Here is a 26787-nt window from a genome sequence, read left to right as displayed (position 1 = left end):
TGATTCAATGACTGGGAAATTTCCTATCTAGGAACTTGCTAACAGCTGTTGATCAATGCAGCAGAGCTCCATCTTGTTGAAAAATGATGTTGGGTTGCAAGTCTTGCATCTGAGGTCTACCCAAACTGCTCCAACATGTCCAGATACACTGACCCATTCACTGTTTGTTCTGCAAAGAAGAACGGTCCAACAGTCCTGTTGTCCATTACCCCACACCAGATGTTTAGTTTAGGGCTATCATGAACATGTTCAATGACAACATGCATATTTTGCAAAACCCAAATCCAAACATTATGCATATTAACCATTCCTGATAGATGAAAGGTTGCCTCATCTGAGAATAAACATATTTCCAGGAAACTGGCATCCATATCAATACACTGCAGCAAATGGTTGTCAGCATGGTTTGGCATTCAGCGTCAGATGTTGCAGAATTTGCTCTTTGTGAGCACACATACGAAGATGCTGGTGAACTACATGATGCAATGTTGATTGAGGTACATCAAGTTGTCTAGATGCTTGATGAATTTACTTACGTGGGATTCTGAGAAATGTTTGATGTCCTCCACTGTCTCTTCTGAAACTCCATATCGTGCACCACCAGAATATTTCAGAAAACTTCCTGTTGCCAGAAACTTTCTATACCATTTCTTAATTGTTTTTACATCAGGTGAATCACATTCATACACATGGACACAAGTCACACCCATCTACAAGATGGGTAGTAGAAGTGATCCACAAAACTACCATCCAATATCCTCGACATTAATTTGTTGTAGAATCTTAGAACATATTCTGAGCTCAAATATAATGAGGTATCTTGAACAGAATGACCTACTCAGTGCCAACCAGCATGGATTTTGAAAACATCAATCATGTAAAACCCAACTCACACTTTTCTCCTATGACATACTCAAAGCTTTGGATCAAAGCAATCTGTTAGATACAGTGTTTCTTGATTTCCAAAATGCATTTGACTCAGTACTGCACCTACACTTATTGTCAAAAGTACAATCATACAGGGTATCAAATGAAATTTGTGACTGAGTTGAGGGTTTTTTGGTAAGGAGTCAGAGCATGTTACCTTGGATGGAGAGTCATCAACAGATGTAACTTCAGGTTGCACCTGGGAAGTGCATTGGGACCCTTACTGTTCATGTTATATATTAATGACCTTACAGAAAATATTAATAGTAAAATCAGGCTTTTTGAAGACGATGCAGTTATCTGTAATGAAGTACAATCTGAGAGAAGCTGCATAAATATTCATTTGATCCTGATAAGATTTCAATGTGGTGTAGAGATTGGCAACTTGCTGTAAATGTTCAGAAATGCAAGATTTTGCACTTTACAAAATGAAAAAAATGTAGTATCCTATGACTATAATACTTATGAGTCACCAATGGATTTGGCATACAAATACCTGGGTGTAATACTTTGTAGGGATATGAAATTCAACGACCACATAGTTTCAGCCTTGGGTAAAGCAGGTGGTAGACTTAAGTTTATTGATAGAATATTGGGGAAGTGCAATCAGTCTACAAAAGAGAATGTTTACAAATCACTCATGTGACCAGTTCCAGAATATTGCCCAAGTGCGGAGGACCCCTGTCAGATAGGATTAACAGGGGATATTGAAGGTATACAGAGAAGATCAGCATGAATGATCACAGGTTTCTTTAATCCATGGGAGAGAGTCACAGAAATACTGAAGGAACTGAAATGGCAAACTCTTGGAGCCAGACATAAACTATCCCAAGAAAGTCTATTAACAAAGTTTAAAAAACTGGCTTTAAATGATTATTCTAGGGATATACTACAAAGCCTTAAGTATCACTCACATAGGGGTCATGAGGATAAGAATAGAATAATTACTGCACAGACAGAGGCATTGAAACAATAAGTATTTTTGTGCTCCATATGTGAATGGGACATGAAGAAACCCTAATAACTGATACAATGGGACGTACCCTCTGCCAAGAACCTCACTGTGGTTTGCAGAGTGTACACATAGATGTAGATGTAGGGTGGGACAATTGTTACCAAATCATCTCATCATTACTGTAGGTAAATAAATTGTTGATGGTGGCTTTACGTTTACTCAAAAACATCAGAACACACACAGCTAGCATAAACAGTAACAAAATAGTATAGTCATCAAATAATGATGGTTATTTTTATAATAATTAGATTATGATTTAGTTTTGTAACTTTACCTTAGGATGATCTTCTTCAGGATTAAAGTTACAGGGGTCAAAGTAATTTCTTAGCTTCCAAGTCCATGGTCCTTGTGCTTTTATGTGGCAGGATAAAAAGTTTTCATGTGGAGCTGATGTTAATGTAAATGAATGGAATTCTTCTGGTTTGAAAGCAGTACAAGAGAGTCGGACCCATTGGCCAGACAAATATTTGAAATTTGGTGGCCTGTAAAACTTTAGTTTTATGACATCTGATGGCAGCAGCTCAGTCTCAATAATGTCAAGGGCCATATATTTTGTCCTCAGGCTAACAACCTGAAAAATAAAGTTTCCATACATAATGTGTTGCTTTAAGTTTTTTGAATTTTCTTCATGTTATAAACTGTAACTTATACACCTACTCACAAAAATAGTTGAGTTGCAAGCTGTTTCAGAATGTTGATAATTATATTGGGGTGCATGAACATCAAAATGTCTCCAGAATGAGATTTTCACTCTGCAGTGGAGTGTGCACTGATATGAAACTTCCTGGCAGATCAAAACTGTGTGCTGGACCAAGACTTGAACTCGGGACTTTTGCCTTTCTTGAGCAAGTGTTGTACTAGAGCAAGGCAAAGGTCCCGAGTTTGAGTCTTGGTCTGGCACACAGTTTTCAACTGCTAGGAAGTTTCAATCAAAATGTCACACTAAATTTTGTGAGGCAGAGTTAGATAGAGTGATACTTGGAAGGAGGAGCTGACAAACTGAATTTCTTTCAGGATATTTTGTCAAAAGAAATAATAGTGCAAAACAAATTTATATTTCATTTAGTTGATCATTAAAACAGCTGTGCAAATGGAGGAAATGTGACTGATATACTGATATCATGAAATAATTTGCCACTGCACTGAAAAATACAGTTTAGCATGGTTTGCATTCAGCAATACATCTCTCTCAGTTGCAGTAGATATTCACAAACACTGGAACACTTTTCATATTTCACTTCATGCTGTCTTGTATTTGTAGGTCTTGTAGGAAAAGTTGAAAGGAAATAGTACACTAAAGGTAACTAAACATCATGGAAAGGCATCTTCAAGAACATTTGTATTTTTAGTGTTATGGGGTCTATAATTCACTATGTAATGGTATTCAAGTCTTAAAATAAAAGACAAATTCCAATTAACTATTAAATAAATGTGAAAACAGTAAAATCAATAGTATAATAAAAATTTCACTTAAACTTTGAATCTTTGCATAAGAAACAGACCAGAGTTACATGATCCAGTGCAAAAAGTTAAAAAAAGCCTTCAGCACTTGTAGTTATTAGACTGAGAACCCAGATACATAAGCCAAAGATTTTACTTATCATTCAGTTATTATAAAGATTTCCAGTTTTTCTACAACCTGAGGTTTCCAGTGCAAGTTAGTATTATCTCCTTAATTAGTTAGACAGTAGCATGTTCTGTGTTATCTGAAAACTGGACTTATAACTATGTACTTGACAGAAGCTGTCAAGCATCAACTCCTATTGGTCAGATAAAACATATATTGTTCATGAATATATCTGTAGAAATCATGGAAGTAATTCTTTTTAATTTCTTGAGTGGCTGTCAAAATATAACAAAACATGCAGAAAATATAAATGAAGAAATGAATAAAAATGTTAACACTGATGGGCATAAATGTTGTACAATTTGAACGAAATTTGCCTCAGATAATGTGGGGATATAGAGGGCACACAGGCTGTAGTTTCATGCCCATCTATAATCATGAAATTAAAGTTCTTATAAGAAATAATCTAACAATATACATACATCTGGTTGAAAGCTATATTTGCTTCTGTACGTGTGCATCTCCAGTACCAAAAAAGTGACAGAAGCATCTAGTCATGAATGATGTATCTTTGAACTATCAGCATGAAGTGAGAGCTATAAAGTTAATAAAATAGTTGGAATCACCACTACCTTCCTAACAAAAACTCTTTTGATTGTAAAAACCTTCTGGAACTAAATACACTGCCCAACAAAATGTGAACACCCAAAAACACACAGATGGATGTCAATATAACTTTGCACACATACACACCATTAGCAGGTATGCAAATTATCAGAGTTTCAGGACTCTGTGACAGGTAGAAAAGCCATTAGAGTGTATAAGTACTGTTCATGTTTTATTGTAGGCCTGGTAGTGTATATAATGGGTGTGAACAGCACCAGATGGCGAGCGATTACTGGGAAGGACATGGAGATGCCAAGTACTCATGTGATATAGAATTATTGGCAGCTGACAGAGGTTGAAGGGGACCTTATTGTGGGTCTCGATTTTGTTGGCTGGTTGAAATGTGCAATATCTGATGTTGGAAATCACAGGAAAATGAAGGCTGGTATATTCGCTGTGTAGGTTCCCGTCGACCGTGTCTGACCACCACACAGAAGGATTATCAGATTGTGCACCAAGCACACTGAACCAATTCGTATCCACACCTGCCACCCAAAGGCAATTAGTAGACACACTATAACATTCAGCATCCTACACCATTGGTCAGAGGCTAGCAGCAGTTAGACTAGAGATTTGCTGTCATATGTGTAGGCTGCCATAAACACCACATCACAATTGGGTGCTGTTGTAACAGCGACCAGAATGGTCGTGGGGTTGTAGTGACAGAAACGCGGCAGGACCCACAGAGCGGCCTGCGAACAACAACACAACGGGAGAGGATGGACACGACCAACGAAGGACCTTACGACACAAAACAAGAACAGACAACAGAGTCACGAACCAAACAAGACAACCACCTCCACTCATAAAGCAACACAAAAGTCAATACGCTGTCTAATGCGAAGTGATATGTCCTGAGACGCACGCGAGGTTACACTGGCAGGCTGAGCGACAGGCAGGTGCTTAAGTACTCGATCGGGGACGCCGCTATTGGCTGCTGCAACCACATGTTCCACTGTGGTGCCCTCACTCTAAATGTGGGTCAGGAGGCGCGCACTGCCACAGCTTATGGTGCGATGGTACAGAGACATCTATGGGTCTTCGATGTCCACGACGTCTGGCGGGGATTCAAATTCCGTGGTGCATGGTACCAGAGGTGCATTGACTGGGAAGCATGGACTGCTGATGAATGGTATCATATTGTTTTCACTGATGAATCACAGTTCTGCACTACCCTGGATGACCATTGTCAGTGAGGATGGTGGTGAAATGGGAGAAGTTCCATTTGTCCAGTGTTTTGGAGAGGCAATGAGGTTTTACTTCTTGTGTCCGTATGGGAAAGCATCAAGTATAATTTCAGGTCATGGCTGATAGTGATTGAGTAACTCTCACAGCAAAATGGTAAGCACAAACTTCCTGGGTTTCATATGTTACATCTCATGCAACATATGCTCTGATTTTTCAACAGAACAGTGGTAACCCACACATGGCACATGCCTCTATGAATTGTCTATTTGATGCTGAGGTACTACTTTGGTCAGTAAGATTCCAAGATCTGTTCATGATAGAATGTATAGGACCATCTCAGATGCCAGTTCCATCTCAGTGCCAGTATCCAGGATATCACGAACTAGTTAGAACAGCTATGGGCCAGCTCACTTTGGGAGAGGATACAATGCTTTATGATACTGTTCCCAAACTAATCAGAGCATGCATCCAGGGCAGAGGGTGTGCAGTGTCATACTGATAAGCAGACTCATAATGCCAAGTCCTTACAAAATTTGCCTCAGTTTCTTAATTACTGCAGTAACATCATATAATCTCTCAACTCTTGAAGTATCATTTGGATTCCCTCCTCCACTAATGGGTGCATAACTTTTTTGTCAGGCAATGTATATCACATTCACATATCTGTTTTCCTCATAACCTTACCTTCTTTACTAAAAAAATCAAAATACGGTAATTCCAATGACGCTTTAATGTGTGGTGACCTTAACATTGATTTTCTAGAAGAATCTGCCCTAATTTAATGCTGTCATTAAATTGGAATCCATCTGGGATATTGAGCCACAATAATCAGGCGCCAACTAATCTTCAATATGTTGTGTTGATGGCTTATACCACACATCATTAAATTACTATTAGTTTGAAATTCCCAAGCAGTGATCAGAGTGACTCTTGTCTTGAGAAAGGTCTCAATATTAAGTTACTGCTCTAGTTAACTAAATTAGCTTAATAGTTTACATGAAGGGATGTCTAATTTCATTGTGTTTACAGCTATAACTGCCTTCAGTTTTTGTTTTACTGTAAGAAAATATCACTACATTTGGGCAATTACTAGTTTTGTGTAACTTCAGTGCTTGCAGAACTGTCAGCTGAACATAATCTAAAAACTCGTTACAATTTATCTCAACTCTGTAGGCCTTCAGGACTGGTTGTAATTATGGAATTAATACATTGGCAAAACTGGAAAAAGAAAAAAGTTTATAGAAGCATCTACACATTTGTTGTTTCAACTAAATTTTATTATTTTTGTTCAAATTTTTTTCATATTAAACTGACCCATTATTGTGACCTTCACAAAGGAGAAATGAGACTGCTGAAAAATTACTCTTAAAAGCAAAGTGTAGTTACGCATGTTTCCTCACTTTTTAAAATGAACATTCTTTAACCATCTTGAAGGCTCTCTGGTCCTTTTTCTATCCTTTTATGAATGTACTCCAGCTTGTGTGCCTTTCCATACCAGAAAAATGTGTACTGTTTTTCTTTGTCTCGACACCCTGCTAGTACTTCCCACTGAATTGTATTCTTATAAAACTGAAGGAGAATAATCAATAACATCTACACATATAATCCACAAGCCAACTTATGATGCATACCAGAGAATACACATCTTGTACCACTATCATCTCACACATTTCTGTTCTAGTTGCTAATAGTGTGCTGGGAAGAACACTTAGGAGACTTATAATAAGATCAAATCCCTTCATTTAGTCCTCATGGTCTTCTTGTGAGGTGTACGTTGGTGGAAGAAATCCATTAATGGAGGTCTCTATGTACACATGCTCCCTAAATTTCAACTGTAAATCATCCAGTCATAAATGTCTCTCTTATAGTGACTGCAGCTGGAGTTGCATTTAACATAACTCTGCTGCTTTTGAGCTTACTAAGCAAGCACATGATGACTCATGCTGCTCTTCTTTAGATCACCTCTGTCTCCTCTATCAGTTCTGTCTGGTAAGGGTTGCAGACTAAGGATGAAGTGGGGGTATTGTCTTTACCTCCTTGATGGGTGGACTGCACTTCCTAGGGTTTCTTCCAATAAATTTCAATATGGGATATTTTTGTGTGGTTGTTACATATTAAAACAATCCATACTCATACTTCTGGATATGTAAGAGATGTAATATTTTCCACTAACTGATCAGCAATTGTGTCATTAGTCAGATTGGGAGACAGAGTTTTACATTAAAATTTATTTTACACATCTTCTTGTTGTCATTTTGACATTGTTTAACATGTGTATGCCAACAAGGCTTTAGCTACATTTAAATCTGTGACAAAGTTCTCTTCTGGAGCAACTTGCTAACATGGCAGTTGAACTGTGGCAATTCTTTCTCATCCCTCACATCTTTGCTTATCACATAAGGTGTATTGTGCATTACACTTGACTTAATTCATTTATACTCAGCGTTTTCAGCCTGTAGATGAATGTTTGATGTTGACTGTTCAGCGAATATGAGATATGTTATTTCCACTCTTACACAGAAATAGCATCCTATCTTTGTCAACATTCCTATTGACACTAGTAGTCATATGAATCAAAAAGTTTGGGCCTGTGCGCAGTCATTATCATGATTCATTCACTGAGTAGCTGTTCAAGGTTGCCCAGCCTAAAATCGGCCACTCACTATGAGTCATATGCTATCTGTAGTGACCCCTCTGGGGTACAGTATTATCTTCCAGCTTTATCCACTCAAAGGGAAAAGGTGCCTCTTCTGCCAGCTTCATCATTACGAAAGACTCTTCTCCACTCTTGCTGCCATTAAAGCTTTACCGATACTCTGGCAAGGGGCCCTTATATGGTTCTATTAACTGGAGGCAGTTGAACAAAGGTTTTTTTGGCGAGGTGTTATTCCTCTGACTCCTCCTTCCCCATTACTCATGAAATGGCGCCCATGTTTGATTCATTCCTAATTCTTCAATTTACCATTTCACACTCCGATCCTGTACTACTCTCACCAGATATTAACAAATTATTTATGGGTATGAACAAACTTTTGCCATAACTTACAGCCCATTTTTGCAATATACAGTGTGATTAAAAAAGACGGACACAATTTCAGCTGACTATATTTTATGCACTATAGTTGTTTTCTGTCAAGTATATTTGAACAATGATGATGTAAAGTTTAAAGTTTTGAATAATACCACTAGAGCAGCAGGAAGTGGTATAACACGAGTAGGATTCCTTATGAATACAAGGGTAGGGCATAGAGTGTTACTGCAAACAGTTTAGTGATAGGATTGTTCTTATTAGAGTCGACAGCAATCCAAAACTGACAACAATAGTCCAGGTATAAATGCCAAAGTCGCAAGCTGAAGATGAAGAGGTAGAAAAAGTCTATGGGATACTGAAAGGATAATACTGTACGTAAAGGGAAATGAAAATCTAATACCCATAGGGGACTGGAATGCATTTGTAGGGGAAGAAGTAGAAGAAAGGGTTACGGGAGAATATGGACCTGGGATAAGGAATGAGAGAGGAGAAAGACTAATTGAGTTCTGTAATAAATTTCAGCTAGTAATAGCGAATACTCTGTTGAAGAATCACAAGAGCAGGAGGTATACTTGGAAAAAGGCCAGGTGATACGGGAAGATTTCAGTTAGATTTCCTCAAGGTCAGGTTAAAAAAAAAATGGCTTTGAGCACTATGCGACTTAACTTCTGAGGTCATCAGTCGCCTACAACTTAGAACTAATTAAACCTAACTAACCTAAGGACATCACACACATCCATGCCCGAGGCAGGATTCGAACCTGCGACTGTAGCGTCAAGGTCAAACTGAGATTCCGAAATGAGATACTGGATTGTAAGGTGGTCCCAGAAGCAGATATAGACTAAGATAAGAACATAGGAGTGATGAAGAGTAGGCTGGAGTTTTAAGACATCAGTCAGGAAGAATCAATATGCAAAGAAGTGGGATACGGAAGTACTAAGGAATAAGGAGGTATGCTTGAAGTTCTCTAAGGCTAGAGATAGAACAATAAGGAATAGCTCAGTAGGCAGTACAGTTGAAGAGGAATGAACATATTTAACACTAGTTGGAAAGAAGAATATAGCTACAAAAAAGGTAACTGTGTAGAAACCATGGGTAACACAAGAAATACTTCTGCATCTACATCTACGTCTGGTGGTTCATTGAACCATCTGCCAGGCACTTTATTGTGAATATCAGAGTAATCACGCAGATGTAGAAGAAATACTTCAGTTGATTGATGAAAGGAGGAAGTACAAAAATGTTCCAGGAAACTCAGAAATACAAGTCGCTGAGGAAATAAATAAATAGGAAGCACAGGGAAGCTAAGATGAAACAGCTAGATGGAAAATGTGAAGAAATCGAAAAAGAAACGATTATTGGAAGGAACAACTCACTATGTGGGAAAGTAAAAACAACCTTCGGTGACGTTACAAGCAACGGTGGCAATTCCTCTATGAGGGGGAAGATTTGTCTGATGTGATAGAAGAAGAAACAAGAGTCGATTTAGGAGAGGAGATCTGGTATTAGAATCAGAATTTAAAAGAGCTTTGGAGGACTTAAGGTCAAATAAGTCAGAAGGGACAGATAACATTCCATCAGAATTTCTAAAATCATTGTGAGAACTGGCAAGAAAACGTCTAAATGGCTCTGAGCACTATGCAACTCAACTTCTGAGGTCATCAGTCGGCTAGAACTTAGAACTAATTAAACCTAACTAACCTAAGGACATCACACACATCCATGCCCGAGGCAGGATTCGAACCTGCGACCGTAGCGGTCGCCCGGCTCCAGACTGTAGCGCCTAGAACCGCACGGCCACTCCGGCCGGCAAGAAAACGTCTGTTCACGTTGGTGAGTAGAATGTATGAGTCTGGCGACATACCATCTGACTGTCGGAAAAATATCATTCAGACAATTCCGAAGACTGAAGGAGCTGTCAAGTGCGAGAGTTATCGCACAATCAGCGTAACAGCTCATTTATCCAAGTTGCTGACAAGAATAATATACAGAAGAAAGAAAAAGAAAATTGAGCATGCGCTGGATGACGATCAATTTGTCTTTAGAAAAGGTAAAGGAGCGCGAGAGGCAATTTTGACGTTGCGGTTGATAATGGATGCAAGGCTAAAGAAAAATCAAGACACGTTCATAGGATTTGTCGACCTGGGAAAAACGTTCGAATATGTAAAATGGTGGAAGATGTTCGAAATTCTGAGAAAAGCAGGGGTAAGCTATAGGGAGAGACGGGTCATATACAATATATACAAGAGCCAGGAGGGACTAATAGGAGTGGACGACTAAGAACGAAGTGCTCGGATTACAAAGGATGTAAGACAGGAATGTAGTCTTTCGCCCCTACTGTTCAATGTGTACATCGAAGAAGCAATGTCGGAAATAAGAGAAAGGTTCAGGACTGAAATCAAAATTCGGAGTGAAAGGATATCAGTGACACGATTCACTGTTGGCATTGTTATCCTGAGTGAAAGTGAACAAGAATTACATGCTAAATGGGATGAACAGCAGAAATGAGAACAGCAAAAACTTAACATCACGACGGATGGCCACGAGATAGACGAAATTAAGGAATTCTGCTACCGAGGCAGTAAAATAACCAATGACGGACGGAACAAGGAGGACATCAAAAGCAGGCTAGCAATGGCAAAAAGGGCGTTCCTGGCCTAATAGTATCAAACACACGCCTTACTTTGAGGAAGAACTTTCTGAGAATGTACGTCTGGAGTAAAGCATTGTATGGTAGTGAAACCTGGACTGGGGAAACCGGAGCAGAAGACAATGGAAGCATTTGAAATGTGTTGCTACAGACGAACGTTGAAAATTAGGTAAGGCATGAGCAGGTTGTGCGCAGAATCGGAGAGGAATGGAATATGTGGAAAACACTCATAAGGAGAACGGGCAGGATGACAGGACATCTATTAAGACATAAGGTAATGACTTCCATGGTACTAGAGGGAGCTGTAGAGGGCAAAAACTGTAGAGGAAGACAGAGTTTGGAATACATCCAGGAAATACTGAGGACGTAGGTTGCAAGTGCTTCTCTGAGACGAAGAGGTTGGCACCGGAGGCTAGTACGCAAAAAAGATGTTTTGCATTTGTGAGTTCAGTAAAAGTGGGTCTGCGACTGCGGTAGACCGTGCATTTTGGCGCAGGTTTAACACTGAACCACCAGCGAGGAAAAAGAGCACTGGTTGCTGGAATAAACAATTTGATGAAATTGGCTCTGTGTGTATCTGTGTAAAGGTAAAATCCCAGTAAAGCCACTTGTATTTGAGGAAAACGTGGGACAGCTTCGAGTGAGCTTTGAACCTGGCTTGTTCTGCAAATGAATGAAGATTCAGGAGACTACATTTCCCAGCAGTCCAGCAGTAGCAGTAAGGAGCCTGGCCCCCGCCCCCCCCCCTCCTCCCCCAGCATCTCAATGGTCGATGTTTCCTGACAATGTATAAGGCATATGGGGAATGGCTTAGCACTTCACTTCTGGCCACTGAGTGCTCCTTATCGCACACCCTGTGATTTTTTCCTGTGGGGGTTTGTGAAAGATGTAATTTACATATTACCCCTTCACATAGATTTGAATGACCTAAGAAAACGTATCACAGCTACAGTGAACTCAAGTGATGCAAGACATTTGTCATGGAGAGCGGGATGGATTCAACTATCATCTAAATGTTATCCGTACAGCTGGAGGAGGGCATGCTGAAGATGTAAACTTCCATGTATATACGATCAAATGTAATTTACAGAACTAACATGAAACATATATTTCAGGAAATACACTCCTGGAAATTGAAATAAGAACACCGTGAATTCATTGTCCCAGGAAGGGGAAACTTTATTGACACATTCCTGGAGTCAGATACATCACATGATCACACTGACAGAACCACAGGCACATAGACACAGCCAACAGAGCATGCACAATGTCGGCACTAGTACAGTGTATATCCACCTTTCGCAGCAATGCAGGCTGCTATTCTCCCATGGAGACGATCGTAGAGATGCTGGATGTAGTCCTGTGGAACGGCTTGCCATGCCATTTCCACCTGGCGCCTCAGTTGGACCAGCGTTCGTGCTGGACGTGCAGACCGCGTGAGACGACGCTTCATCCAGTCCCAAACATGCTCAATGGGGGACAGATCCGGAGATCTTGCTGGCCAGGGTAGTTGACTTACACCTTCTAGAGCACGTTGGGTGGCACGGGATACATGCGGACGTGCATTGTCCTGTTGGAACAGCAAGTTCCCTTGCCGGTCTAGGAATGGTAGAACGATGGATTCGATGACGGTTTGGATGTACCGTGCACTATTCAGTGTCCCCTCGACGATCACCAGTGGTGTACGGCCAGTGTAGGAGATCGCTCCCCACACCATGATGCCGGGTGTTGGCCCTGTGTGCCTCGGTCGTATGCAGTCCTGATTGTGGCGCTCACCTGCACGGCGCCAAACACGCATACGACCATCATTGGCACCAAGGCGGAAGCGACTCTCATCGCTGAAGACGACACGTCTCCATTCGTCCCTCCATTCACGCCTGTCGCGACACCACTGGAGGCGGGCTGCACGATGTTGGGGCGTGAGCGGAAGACGGCCTAACGGTGTGCGGGACCGTAGCCCAGCTTCATGGAGACGGTTGCGAATGGTCCTCGCCGATACCCCAGGAGCAACAGTGTCCCTAATTTGCTGGGAAGTGGCGGTGCGGTCCCCTACGGCACTGCGTAGGATCCTACGGTCTTGGCGTGCATCCGTGCGTCGCTGCGGTCCGGTCCCAGGTCGACGGGCACGTGCACCTTCCGCCGACCACTGGCGACAACATCGATGTACTGTGGAGACCTCACGCCCCACGTGTTGAGCAATTCGGCGGTACGTCCACCCGGCCTCCCGCATGCCCACTATACGCCCTCGCTCAAAGTCCGTCAACTGCACATACGGTTCACGTCCACGCTGTCGCGGCATGCTACCAGTGTTAAAGACTGCGATGGAGCTCCGTATGCCACGGCAAACTGGCTGACACTGACGGCGGCGGTGCACAAATGCTGCGCAGCTAGCGCCATTCGACGGCCAACACCGCGGTTCCTGGTGTGTCCGCTGTGCCGTGCGTGTGATCATTGCTTGTACAGCCCTCTAGCAGTGTCCGGAGCAAGTATGGTGGGTCTGACACACCGGTGTCAATGTGTTCTTTTTTCCATTTCCAGGAGTGTATATGCAATAGAAACTGTGCCCATCTTTTTTAATTACCCTGTCAACACAGTCACTGCTACTTCTTACATCAGCTAGCTTTCTGCCGTCTAATATTATATTAACACAGTCTTTCTCTGATTTGAAATGAAGAATGTTACACTCTACAATTAGCGGAACTGAATTCTTCTCTCCCTGCTGGGTATGTGCACACGACGCGTACTCTGCAATCCTAGCAACTGCTTCCTGCACGTAATACACGCCTGACCTGTCAAGGGGGCGATAGGATCCTGCAATTCTCTTCACTCGAGAGCAGCAGTAGGTAACTACACGGCCAAGGTCGTCACAGAATCATCTGAGCCTCTGGTTTAAGTCCTCCACTTGGTTGCAAACCACAGGACCGCAACTTGTTCAGGAAAAGATGCTGCAAAATGCTAGCTCATCTTTCACCCTGGGTGCATAGCTGACTGTCTTCACCAATTTAACCAGCCATGTGTAGGAACAGAGGACAGCCTTAGAATCCAGGTGGCAGGCGTGGTGGACCATGCTCCGTACCTCTGAAGAGGGTATTGCTTACTGGTCTTTCTTTCTGACCTGACTAGTATTTCCCTGAGAGGTTCCATCGCTAACATTGGAATTTGCAGTGACCAGAAAACCTGCTCAGACCTTTCAGGGACATTGGCCTCAGCCTCTACAGACGACGCCTCCCATTGTGCCTTAAATGTCCTCTCAGCAATGTGCAATATCTCAAATCTGCTTTTGAACTGTAAGATGACAATTGTGCGGCCAGCAGCCATTTTGACATTCCACCCAGAGAAGCTAGTCACCACTTATCATATAAATACTAGTGCTATGCTGTTTCTGGGTGTTGCTCTACCTTCAAGGGTTGGAGCCCTTCTATTTGCAACAGCCGCTAATTCTAACTGAATCAGGCGGATGTGACGTTCTGGTAGCGTGAAACTAACCTACTGACTCCGATAACTCCACAGCAATACTTGTGAGATACGCAAACAATTAGGACAATGAGAAGCATTGCTCAGCATAGACAATAAATAAATATCTACAGATCACTTATAAGCATCTAATAATACAACTGAACCAGCCAAACAACACAAGGAAGCACTACACTACAGAGTCAGCTCATCCGATACTAACGCTCGCAAAGCACACAATCTTAAAAATTAATGAATAGGCATCGTGCAGTGCTCTGGCCTGATCGAGGAATTACGTTTTTCTGACACAGACAGTTACTCGTCACCTCTTCACAGAAGTACGCAATACAACGACTAAGCTAAACGCTATATGCAAGCTAGATACTGCTGCTACAAACGGGCTACTACTACTACTACACTGAAAACACTTCCAAAGAAACCTATTGCACTATACCCTTCAATCCTCGTAGGGAATTTTGTCGTGGAAAATAGCCCAAAGCTGGACATCAACATTCAGTACTACTTGACAGAAAATCGACATTAAATTCTTCACAAACAATGTTTTTCAAAGTCTGCATAAACTTACTAAAACTGTTTCTGGCTGCTTTATCAAGCGTCAGATACTTTCAACTAGTGACCCGAAAGCGTCAGTAGTACTAGCCTCTGACTCATTACTGCGGCTCAGCATTCAATGACCTCTTCAATACTCGACGCATTAATATTAAGGGCGTGGGACTTAACTCTATTTTTCACATATGTAGCCTCTTCCACTTTCTTTTTGTCGGTTCTACTGTAGTACAATGTTAACCGTTTCAATTGTAAGCATCGGGTGGTTATAATTAAACATTCCCTATTTAATACATTATAAGACGGAAACCAATTACTGTATGAGTATCAAACTTGGTACCATTTATATCCAAAGTATGGGGTGCATGATTTCCATGCATCACAGCGCCACCCTCCAGTTCCAACTATGGCCACAGGTGTCGCACTGTCATCGTGATTCATAGTCTCACACACCCGGCCAGTAGCAGTGCACTTGCTGACGTGTCAACATGAGTTGGGACAAAAGGAGCACGGCACATTATTCGTCAAACTCTATTATCAAAACAACATTAATGCTGTAGCTGCACTTCGAGAACATTGTCAGCTGAAAGGATTACGGAAGGGTGCTCTTTCTCCTCCTGCTGTGAGGAGCATGATGAAGTTCGAATCAACTACAGAACTGGGCGTCGCTCCGGGAGGCGACCGACGACGGTTGCGCCACAGGTATTTGATGAAATCACTGTTGATATGGGAGACAACGATGCGCGCAATTTCTGATCGCCAGGCAGTGCACGTGCTGTGTCACGACAGTTGAACATCCCGTGGTCCACTGTACGGAAGATGCTTCGAACCATTCTCAAATGGTATCTATACGAGATCCACATCACACAGCAGCTTGCGCCACAGGACGCACAACGACGTGTTGACTTCGCTCTCCACTTTCTGGCAATGAATGAAGTTGACGAGAGCTGGCCCTGGTCCATCCTATGGATAGACGAAGCTCATTTTTCTGTGATGGGTGAGGTGAACAGACAGAATTGACGAGTGTGGGGATCTTCTCCTCCGGTCACTGTGCATGAAGTTCCTCTGTATGGTGAAGTGTCACCGTATGGTGTGGCTTCACGGCTACGTTCGTCACTGGCCCATTCTTTTTTGAATAGACTGGCGCTCAGGGATCAAATACGTGCAGAGTGACCAGCCTGCGTTACTGCGATATGCTTCGTAAGCATGTCATACCTGCTCTATAGGAGAGAGACGCATTGAACTCAATCGTTTTCATGCAAGATGGGGCCCCACGGCACATCGCTCGTGAAGTTCACCATCTTCTCTGAAACACTTTGGAAACGATTGAATTATCAGCCGATTGTTTCCAAATGCTTGGCTGGCACGATCACCTGATCTCACTCCCTGTGATTTCTGGTCGTGGGGCTGCCTGAAGGACAGGGTTTACCGGGAGAACATTCACACATGTGCTGATCTGAAGCGTAGCATATGAAGAGATGTAGCCAGCATACCTACGGACATGCTTTGTCCTGGTGTGAAGAACGCAGTCCCGCCCTTTCAAACTCTTCTGGACACTGATGGGTGCCATACTGAGCTCTCTTGTAGCGGTAATGATATCGGTATGTAATGGTATGATGTACCACAGCAGCACATTACAAGTGTTTCAGCTGAATTGATTCTACATTATTTCTCTTCCCCATGTACTTGAAGTTAATGCTACCAAGTTTGGTTCTCGTACTGTAATTAGTTTCCGTGTTATAAAGTGTTAAATAGGAAAAGTTTAATTATAATCACCCGGTATATTTATTCTGCAGCTCTGTCTTTCGTATGAATTTATCCTAATAAAAAAGCCAAGGGTTAAAAACTAGAAATAACTGGGAAACGATGGGCACAGCTTTAGTTAGGCTTGATACTTCCTATATTATCTGCACAAGCAGCCTCTAACCAGACGCATTCAGCTGAAGATCACGCCTTGTACGATGCGACCAGCTGATGGACGCTGTGTCAAAACTCATCAGTTGTTCGAAATGTACATTAAGATATTCCACTGAATGTTCCATCATGGGCTTATCATATTGTTCAAAGAATGACAAAGAATGACGTGGGAAGCATTCTCAGTAACATGTCTGATGTTACCCTCATTTTTATAATTAAGGTTACGTTTCAGACTATTGCTTGCACACCCTACTATTATTATTTCACTGAGAAGCCAGAACCTTATGAAAACCGACCTACTATTGATATAAACCCGTCCAGACGATAGCAGCGTCACCTGCCAGTCAGGCACACGCACGGTGCATGTAGTATTAGCGAGCACGCTGTACGTGTGTGGAATGGGAAGGTGCGCGACCTATCTGAGTGTGACCGAGGGCAGACTGTGATGGCCCGGAGATTCGGCACGAGTATTTCGGACACGCACGACTTGTCGTGTTCGAGGAGTGCTAAGGTGAGTGTCTTCAAAACATGGCGACACCAATGTGAAACACGTCCAGATGTCGTGGGTTGGGCGTCCACCCCTCATTACAGATATCGGACGTCGTAGACTGGGCAGACTGGTAAAACAGGACAGGTGGCGAACTGTGACAGAACTAACATCAGACTTTAATGCTGGGCAGAGTAAAAGTGTGTCTGAACACTCAGTGCACCGAACAGTCCCAACGATGGGCCTCCGCAGCTGACGACCCATGAATGTGCCAATGTTAACAGCACAACATCGGCAAATACGACTAAAATGAGCACGTGACCATCGGCACTGAACCATGGCGCAGTGGCATATCGTTGCAATGGTCTGATTAATCCCGATACCTTCATCATGGCGACGGGAGGGCGCGAATCCGTCGTCTTCAGGGGAACCAGCTCCTTACCATCTGTCCTGCGCGACGGAGGCATCTGACGGCGGCTCTGGATTACATTCACGTGTGCATCCGTGGGTCCAGGGGAGCTAGTGCAAGGCACCATGATGGCCAAGGAGTATCGTACACTGGTTGCAGACCACGTACATCGCTTCATGACAATCACGGTTCCTGACGGCACTGGCATTTTCAACAAGCTAAGGCGCCATGTCAGAAGGTCAGGAGTGTAATGGAGTGTGGTAGAGGAACACAGTGGCGAGCTGGCGAGTTCCAAATGATGTGCTGCCCCCCCCCCCCCCCCCCACCAAACTCGCCAGATCGAAACCCAATTGAACACATCTGCGATGTAACTGAACATGGTGTCAGAGCTCATCGCCCCCTTCCCAGGAATTTAAGGGAATTAGGTGACTTGTGTGTGCAGATGTGGTGCCAACTCCCTCCAGCGAGCTACCAAGGCCTCATTGCTTCCATCTGTTGTTACCTGTGCGAAAGGTGGACGTACCAGCTATTAGGCAGGTGGTCATAATGTTTTGGCTGATCAATGTATCTAATCATGTTTTCCGAGATCCTTCTCAAAAGAGCCTAAATTATTTTTATTTATCGTGTCAGAAGCAAACTAGAAAAAAAAACAATATTAGATACATTACTACATACATACATACATTATGGTTTATAAATTAAACTAGTCAAGAATGAAATAAATGATTAGACACAGATTGTGTTGTCAAACATAAGGTAATTTTAATCTATACAGTGGATGCCCAAAAATTTGCAACGTCCAGTGCACTTTGTGTAGCGTTTACGAGGCCCTCCATGGTGCACACAGTTGGAGGTAATGTGCATTGTAGTAGATGTGTTGATGTCTGCACGGCAGCTCCGCAGTCACACTGGAGAGAGTCCACCTGGAAGCCCCACCTCTCCAGATTACTCTTGGATCTTGTGACAGAAGAACCCAGGTGGTTAAGTGATTTCCATGTGGACCATTTCTCTGTGTGGCCTGGGGGAAGAACTTCTTGCGGGATCAGCCACTCCTCCAGATGCTGGCATCTGACCTGCCATCTCTTCTCCCGGTGTTGATGTGGAGTGTCAGCGAGTGGTTCCGTACTGTGAAGGAAACTCTTTCTAGACACAAGTCTTTGCTGTGCCGGTTGGTGGCCATGTAGTGGGTGGGCTTCGGATGTTAATGCCTTCTTCATTTCACTCCGTGCTGCTGTATCTCTTCCGATGTCCGGGGGGACTATGCCGGATAAGCAGTACAGTTTTTCCACAGGTGTGGCTCTTAGACAACCCGTAGTGATACGACATGTCTCATTCAGAGCAACATCAACTTTCTTTGTATGTGTAGATCTGCACCATACTGGGCAAGCGTACTCAGCTGCAGAGTAGCAGAGGGCTAATGCGGATGTGCGCACTGTGTCTGGCTGTGCTCCCCATGTTGTTCCAGTCAGCTTCCTAACCACATTGTTCCTGGCAGCCACTTTTTGCTTTGTTTTTAAGCAGTGTTCCTTATATGTAAGAGCACGGTCCAGAGTGACTCCGAGGTATATTGGAGTCTTGCAGTGTTCTAAAGAGGTTCCTTCCCAATCTATCTGCAAGGTTCTACTAGCCTGTCTGTTTCGGAGGTGGAAAGCACAGGTCTGGGTCTTAGAAGGATTTGGTTTCAATTGATTGTCCCTGTAATAGGCAGTTAATTCTTTCAGAGCATCAGTTAGCTTCCGCTCCGCCCTCTCAAAGCTGTGATCTTGTGCTGTGATTGCTCGGTCATCTGCATATATGAAGCTTTGAGTTCCTTCTGGTAACGGCTGGTCGTTAGTGTATATATTGAAGAGGGTGGGTGCCAGTACACTGCCCTGTGGCAACCCGTTTTTCTGCTGCCTCCATCTGCTTCTTTGTCCTTGATATTCCACAAAATATCTTCGGTTCTGCAGAAGATTTCTAATTAGACAGGTTAGTTTGTAGTCCTACATCTACATCTACATTTATACTCCGCAAGCCACCCAACGGTGTGTGGCGGTGTGTGGCGGTGTGTGGCGGAGGGTGTGTCCTTGGTGAGGTTGTATAGCTTCAGCAACAAGAGTCTGTGGTTGACAGTGTCGTAGGCGGCTGAAAGATCTATAAACTCCGCTCCTGTTATCTGCCGCCTTTGGAAGCCGTCCTCTATATGCTGTGTCAAATTCAACACCTGTGCTGTGCAGCTCTTCCTTTGTCTGAATCCTGCCTGTTGAGGGATCAGTAATGGTTCTATCATATCTGTAATTCTTTGGAGGATCAACCTTTCCAATACCTTATACAGGTGGCATAGGAGGGAGATTGGCCTATAGCTTTTGGGGTCGTCCCGGTCTTTCCCTGGTTTATGTGTAGCTATAATTTTTGCTTTCCGCCAAGATTTTGGTATCTTGCCGCTCTTGACACAATTATTCATTAGCTCGAGTAGCCAGCACTTTGCGCCTGGACCAAAGTTCTTGATCTGTTCACTTCTTATGTCATCTACCCCTGCTGCTTTTCAGACTTTGCACTTATTTAGAGTTGAGTCGAGCTCATTCAAACTGAATGGTCGATACAGAGTGTTTCCCTCTTGTTCGAGCTCCCTTTCCAGGGTTCGTCTCCCGATTTTACTGGTATGGTCAGGTTTACCATTTTTCAAAAGCTGGTGTGCGATCTGGTCTGACTTCACATTTGTATGCGTATTGGGTTGGGAGGGATCATTGTTAAGGTGTCGTAACAATCTCCAGGCCTTTACTTCTACTCATCTCACATTCTGTCATCAGTTTAATCCACTGTTCTCTCTTCGCCTCAGAGATTGAGGAGAGAGTATTTTGCGCAGGCAGATAAGTCTCCTCGCTATAAGGGTTTTCTTCATATAGTCGATAGTATCCGTCCAGCAGAGCAGCTGTTTCAGGTGTCACACCCTGCAGATACATTGTCCTACACCCTCTTGGAATTTATGCCCGGGAGCAATGTTTGACAGTTTGAACAAAGCTGTCATACTCTTCAGGAATAGGTCGCACAGACTTAATCTCCTTGTCCAGCGTCTTAGCAAATTTTTTCCAATCAGCTTTCTTGAAATTGTATCTCCGTTTGAAATTCACCTCCTGTGGCCTTATTGCTGGAAGAACTTGACACAGTAGTGGCCTGTGTTGCCTCTTTGGTATGGGCGAGCACACTGATTTGGAGCAAAGCTGTGTGATGTCTTCACTCACAAAATCATAGGTCACATCGCTGAGCCTTGCACTTGGCTTAAAATTACAAGTTACCTAGAAATTATTTCTGAAAGGGTTTTTGTATCTGAAAGGGTTTCGCTACGGAGCGAAAATTTATTCCGGTGTTCTGTACGTCTGCCCTCGAACTTCTTGGTGTACTTTCTTTTTTCCACAATCTCCAAGGTATTAACGCTACGGTGCTGGATACACAGGGGATGGACAAAAATATGGAAACGCCAGACACAACACATAACTGTAGCTAATACGGTGTAGGAAAACCGTTGGCATTCAAGACAGATGCCACTCGTCTTGGGATCGATAAATACAGGTTCTGTATGGCTTTCAAGGGTGTCTTATACCTTTCTTAAAGCAAAATAGTGGCAAGTTCAGATAACGATGCTGGAGGTGGATAGCGATCACGCACCCTTCTCAACAAAGTAGTCCACAGAGGGTCAATAACGTGAGATCTGGTGACTATGGTAATCAAGATAGATGCAGGAGATCATACCTGTGTTTACAAAACCAGTGCTGGACAATGAGAGCTGTGTGAGCAGGAGACCTGTCGTTCAGGAACACAACATCACCATTGCGAAACAAACATTGTACCATATGATGGACCTGTTCAACGGAAAAGGTGACGTAATCCTTGGCAGCAATGCGCCCTTACAGAGTAACCTTGATGCTCATGGAATACCACGATATACCCTACTGGCCATTAAAATTGCTACACCACGAAGATGACGTGCTACAGACACGAAATTTAACCGACAGGAAGCAGATGCTGTGATATGCAAATGATTAACTTTTCAGTGCATTCACACAAGGTTGGCGCCGGTGGCGACACCTACAACGTGCTGACATAAGGAAAGTTTCCAACCGATTTCTCATACACAAACAGCAGTTTACCGACGTTGCCTGGTGAAACGTTGTTGTGATGCCTCTTGTAAGGAGAGGAAAGGCGTCCCATCACGTTTTCGACTTTGATAAAGGTCGGATTGCAGCCTATCGCGATTGCCGTTTATCGTATCGCGATATTGCTGCTCGCGTTGGTCGAGATCCAATGACTGTTAGCAGAATATGGAATCGGTGGGTTCAGGAGGGTACTACGAAACGCCGTGCTGGATCCCAACGGCCTCGTATCACTAGCAGTCGAGATGACAGGCATCTTATCCGCATGGCTGTAACGGATTGTGCAGCCACGTCTCGATCCCTGAGTCAACAGATGGGGACGTTTGCAAGACAACAACCATCTGCACGAACAGTTCGACGAAGTTTGCAGCAGCATGGATTATCAGCTCGGAGACCATGGCTGCGGTTACCCTTGACGCTGCATCACAGACAGGAGCGCCTGCGATGGTGTACTCAACGACGAACCTGGGTGCACGAATGGCATAACGTCATTTTTTTGGATGAATCCAGGTTCTGTTTACAGCATCATGATGGTCGCATCCGTGTTTGGCGATATCGCGGTGAACGCACATTGGAAGCGTGTATTCGTCATCGCCATACTGGTGTATCACCCTGCGTGATGGTATGGGGTGCCATTGGTTACACGTCTCGGTCACCTCTTGTTCGCACTGACGGTACTTTGAACAGTGGAAGTTACATTTCAGATGTGTTACGACCCGTGGCTCTACCCTTCATTCGATACCTGCGAAACACTATATTTCAGAAGGATAATGCACGACCGCATGTTGCAGGTCCTGTACGGGCCTTTCTGGATACAGAAAATGTTCGAATACTGCCCTGGCCAGCACATTCTCCAGATCTCTCACCAATTGAAAACGTCTGGTCAATGGTGGCCGAGCAACTGGCTCGTCACAATAGATAGTCACTACCCTTGATGAACTGTGGTATCGTGTTGAAGCTGCATGGGCAGCTGTACCTGTAGACGCCATCCAAGCTCTGTTTGACTCAATGAGCAGGCGTATCAAGGCCGTTATTACGGCCAGAGGTGGTTGTTCTGGGTACTGATTTCTCAGGATCTATGCACCCAAATTGCGTGAAAATGTAGTCACATGTCAGTTCTAGCATAATTTATTTGTCAAATGAATACCCGTTGATCATCTGCATTTCTTCTTGGTGGAGCAATTTTAATGGCCAGTAGTGTATTTGCCCAAGTCACCACTATTGGGACGTAAACTCGACGAAAAGTTGGAAACAGTGTGTGCAACAAGGCTGATCCGACCGAATGATTTTCTTACGCTGCTCCACAATCTACGTTTTATGGGTTCGGCACCATGTTTTTCTGTTGCGGCCATTTGCATCACTGATGAGTGGCTTTTAGAAATCCAACTCCCCTTTCAATTGCCAGCTTATAGAGCTCCCATCGTGTTTTGATGCTGACAGAGTTTGCATGCGCGGCATTCAATTCTGTAGTGACTTTTGCAGCTGCCGTTCCCTTATTTTTCGTCACATGCTCTCAACTGACCGTATTTCACGATCACTCAGCACACGCATTCGTTCGTGTTGTGATTTAGCGGATTATGTTTTCCCGCTTTACGTGTATGCAGTATAAATGACTTGTACAGTGCCTCTTGAAACACCCAACACTTCGGCTACCTCGGTTACGTAAGCACCCACCTTACTAGCACCGACAATTTGCCCCACTCAGCTGCGACATAACGCACTCACAACTACACAGAACAATGTTCTGACCACGACTGACACTTACAAGGCGCTGAGACATTGCACACGTGTCATTCATGGTCAAATATAACAGCGCCACCTGCAGGCATCGCTAGCATTTACTTTTAAACATACGTTTGTCGCGGTATTTCCGTAACTTGCTCTATCACTGCAGGCTAGACTAAAGCTACCAGACTTTGCAGCTGCTCTTGGATATTTCCACTGGTTAGGGAAGCCTGACTGTAATCCAGTCTTCTGGTCTAGCCCCATCATCACTATCGCAAAGTGCATCTTGCGAAACTGTTAACTCTTCTTATTGACGCATTGCTCTGGAAGTCTACTACCATTAGTGGACCAAATGACACAAGACTATAGCGAATATTTATTCATGTTCCCCTTGCACCCAAATTTGATGTAAAAAGTGAAGATTTCACAGCTACTGGCGTTTCTCCAGTGATCATACACCGATAAGATGTAACTTTAGGAACACCGTCGCCGCGCGGGATTAGCCGAGCGGTCTGGGGCGCTGCATTCATGGACTGTGCGGCTGGTCCCGGCGGAGGTTCGAGTCCTCTCTCGGGCATGGGTGTGTGTGTTTGTCCTTGGGATAATTTAGGTTAAGTAATGTGTAAGCTTAGGGGCTGATGAGCTTAGCAGTTCAGTCCCATAAGATTTCACACACATTTGAACATTTTTTTGAACACCGTCCACGCGAGATTGGGTACTGCCAAGTGTCGATGCGGGCATGTGACACGATAAGGAAAGTATTTAAGCGGAGCAGAGATCAGTGGGGTATCACTCTAACGACGTTACGGCCCGCCAAAGCGGAAATTTATCTGTCGTAAGTCACTTCGACAAAGACAGATTCTTAAGGCCGATGGTTGGGGACGGGCATCTGGAAAACCGCGAAGCTGGTCGGCTGTTCGCGTACAGCAGGGTTCGAGGGGATCTGTGGCACATTTTACGACAGAAGGTAATATTGATGTAGGCACAAGTGTTTCGGGATACCCGTTCAGATCATATTTGGTTGTATGAATAAAAAAGAGAACATCCTCTGAAAAAGATTCTCAGAGCAAAAGAAAATTCTTTAAGAAAGTTCTCAGTTTCGTATGAATAAAAAATTCGAAGCTTATTCTCTGACGAGAGAACTCTTTCTCACTACCTACCCTCCTCCTTGAGAAGTTTCTCGTTGTGTGTCGTACGCCGCGTTCGGCACAGAATACGTGCGATATCTTACATTTCACTTCAACTCGCCCAGACATGCAAACTATTCAGTATACAAATGTGGGACTAGCATCAATGTGTTCTGGAAGGTTTGCACTACGTTTCGATTTTAGTTTTATGCGCGGTAACAAATTATTAAAGCGATTACGGACAGTTTCCGAAAGTGCATTTTCTGACGATGTTAGCGAATTTTCAACACACAGGAAACTATTCTGTTTTTGAAGTTAGGTGAACGCATTATGCCAACGAAATCCTAAGCATATATCACATTTTCATCTACTCCAAATCGGAACTCTGCCAGAGTTATCTAATACGAGATAATTTTGGTTAAATGTGACGCATAATAGTCTGTTCGTGCGTCAAGTACTTAAGAGCCGCCCGTGCGGTTCCGTTACAAGAAACAGACCGTTAAGTTTTTAATAAACCAGTTGTTAATTATTCTGACTTACCTACTTATTTCGGACATAATAAAATATAAGATTTATGCTGTAAGAAAACATGATGATGAACATCTGAAAATGTCAGTGACACCGTTCTCTGGTGTATACCTAAGTCATCCTCTACACCTGTTTGAAAACCTGGGTCTGCTAAATAGCACAAAAACTTTTTCGGGAAGGAATTTCACCAGCCAAATAATGTTTTTATTGCTAAACTTTATAAACTTATGTAGTTTCTCTCATCAGTATTTCTTCTGGCTACGAATATCTTTTTTTTACATTCTGAGCAACTTAAGTTCTGCCATTTTTACTACAAAAGCTCGATAAAACTTAACCTCAACAGAACTTACTCAGCTCGAAGTATGCTACAGAGCTCCCTTTAAAAAAAGAAAAAAAAGTTCTCTGCTTGCGAGAAACTTCTCTAGTTTTGTTCACACGAAATCTGAGAACGTTCCTCGCATTGAGCAGTTTCCCCCACCCTTTTACTCAAGCTGTGAACATTCTCAGATGAAGTATATTGTGCGACTCCCTTTACTCATTCACACCTGAGAATAAAGTGTGTTCTCCGTTTTATTCATACGACACATTGTTGAACTTTGGACTCGACAGCAGGCGGCCGGCCGGAGTGGCCTAGCCGTTCTAGGCGCTACAGTCTGGAACCGCACGACCGCTACGGTCGCAGGTTCGAATCCTGCCTCGGGCATGGATGTGTGTGATGTCCTTAGGTTAGTTAGGTTTAAGTAGTTCTAAGTTCTAGGGGACTGATGACCTCAGCAGTTAAGTCCCGTAGTGCTCAGAACCATTTGAACCATTTGAACAGCAGGCGACCTCTACGTGTTCCCATGTTGATCCAATGACATCGTCAATTACAATTGCGGAGGATATGGAATATTGTGACTGGCAGTGCATCAAAGGAAACATGTAGCCTGGTCAAATGAATCACAGTTATTGTTATACCTTGTCATGCCTAGGTATGACGTCATCAAGGCGAACGGCTGCTCGAACATACTCTGCACCATGGACGCATACCCGGTAGTCGTTAATTATGCTATGGGGAACATTTCCGTGAGCTTCCATGGACCTGTGGCAGTACCCTAAGCCACTAAAGCATTTATGGACTACATTTTTACATGATATTGTCAAACAGAGAGAAAGGCGATCTGTTATAATAAAATGCGTGGATAAGAATTCTAAGTGAAGATGGCAAAAATTCCGTTATTGATAACTAGTTTCAGCTCATTGACGAGCCGAGCAGGCATGTTCTGTTGGAGCAGTATCTGCCTACTTTATCAGCTTGCTTTCCATGGCAGCCTACATTTCATACGAAAAACAAGGGTTTCCAAGCCCTTGACCTATAAGGTGCGCTGCACCAGAGGCATGGCAGGAGAACAGTACTGGCG

General features: G+C 43.3%; 1 protein-coding gene across 1 annotated transcript in view; it reads right to left on the bottom strand.

Moving 5' to 3' along the window:
• LOC126252548 (dual oxidase) overlaps positions 1-26787 on the bottom strand; it is a 609052-nt gene that overhangs the window by 7858 nt on the left and 574407 nt on the right. The window contains exon 18 of the mRNA XM_049953446.1: positions 2217-2513. Within this exon, the coding sequence (XP_049809403.1) occupies positions 2217-2513 (297 nt within the window). The remainder of the gene's footprint in view (positions 1-2216; positions 2514-26787) is intronic.

This window comes from Schistocerca nitens, chromosome 4 (assembly GCF_023898315.1).
Source record: "Schistocerca nitens isolate TAMUIC-IGC-003100 chromosome 4, iqSchNite1.1, whole genome shotgun sequence".
Lineage (NCBI taxonomy): Eukaryota > Metazoa > Arthropoda > Insecta > Orthoptera > Acrididae > Schistocerca > Schistocerca nitens.
This window is presented reverse-complemented; position numbering and strand designations above follow the sequence as displayed.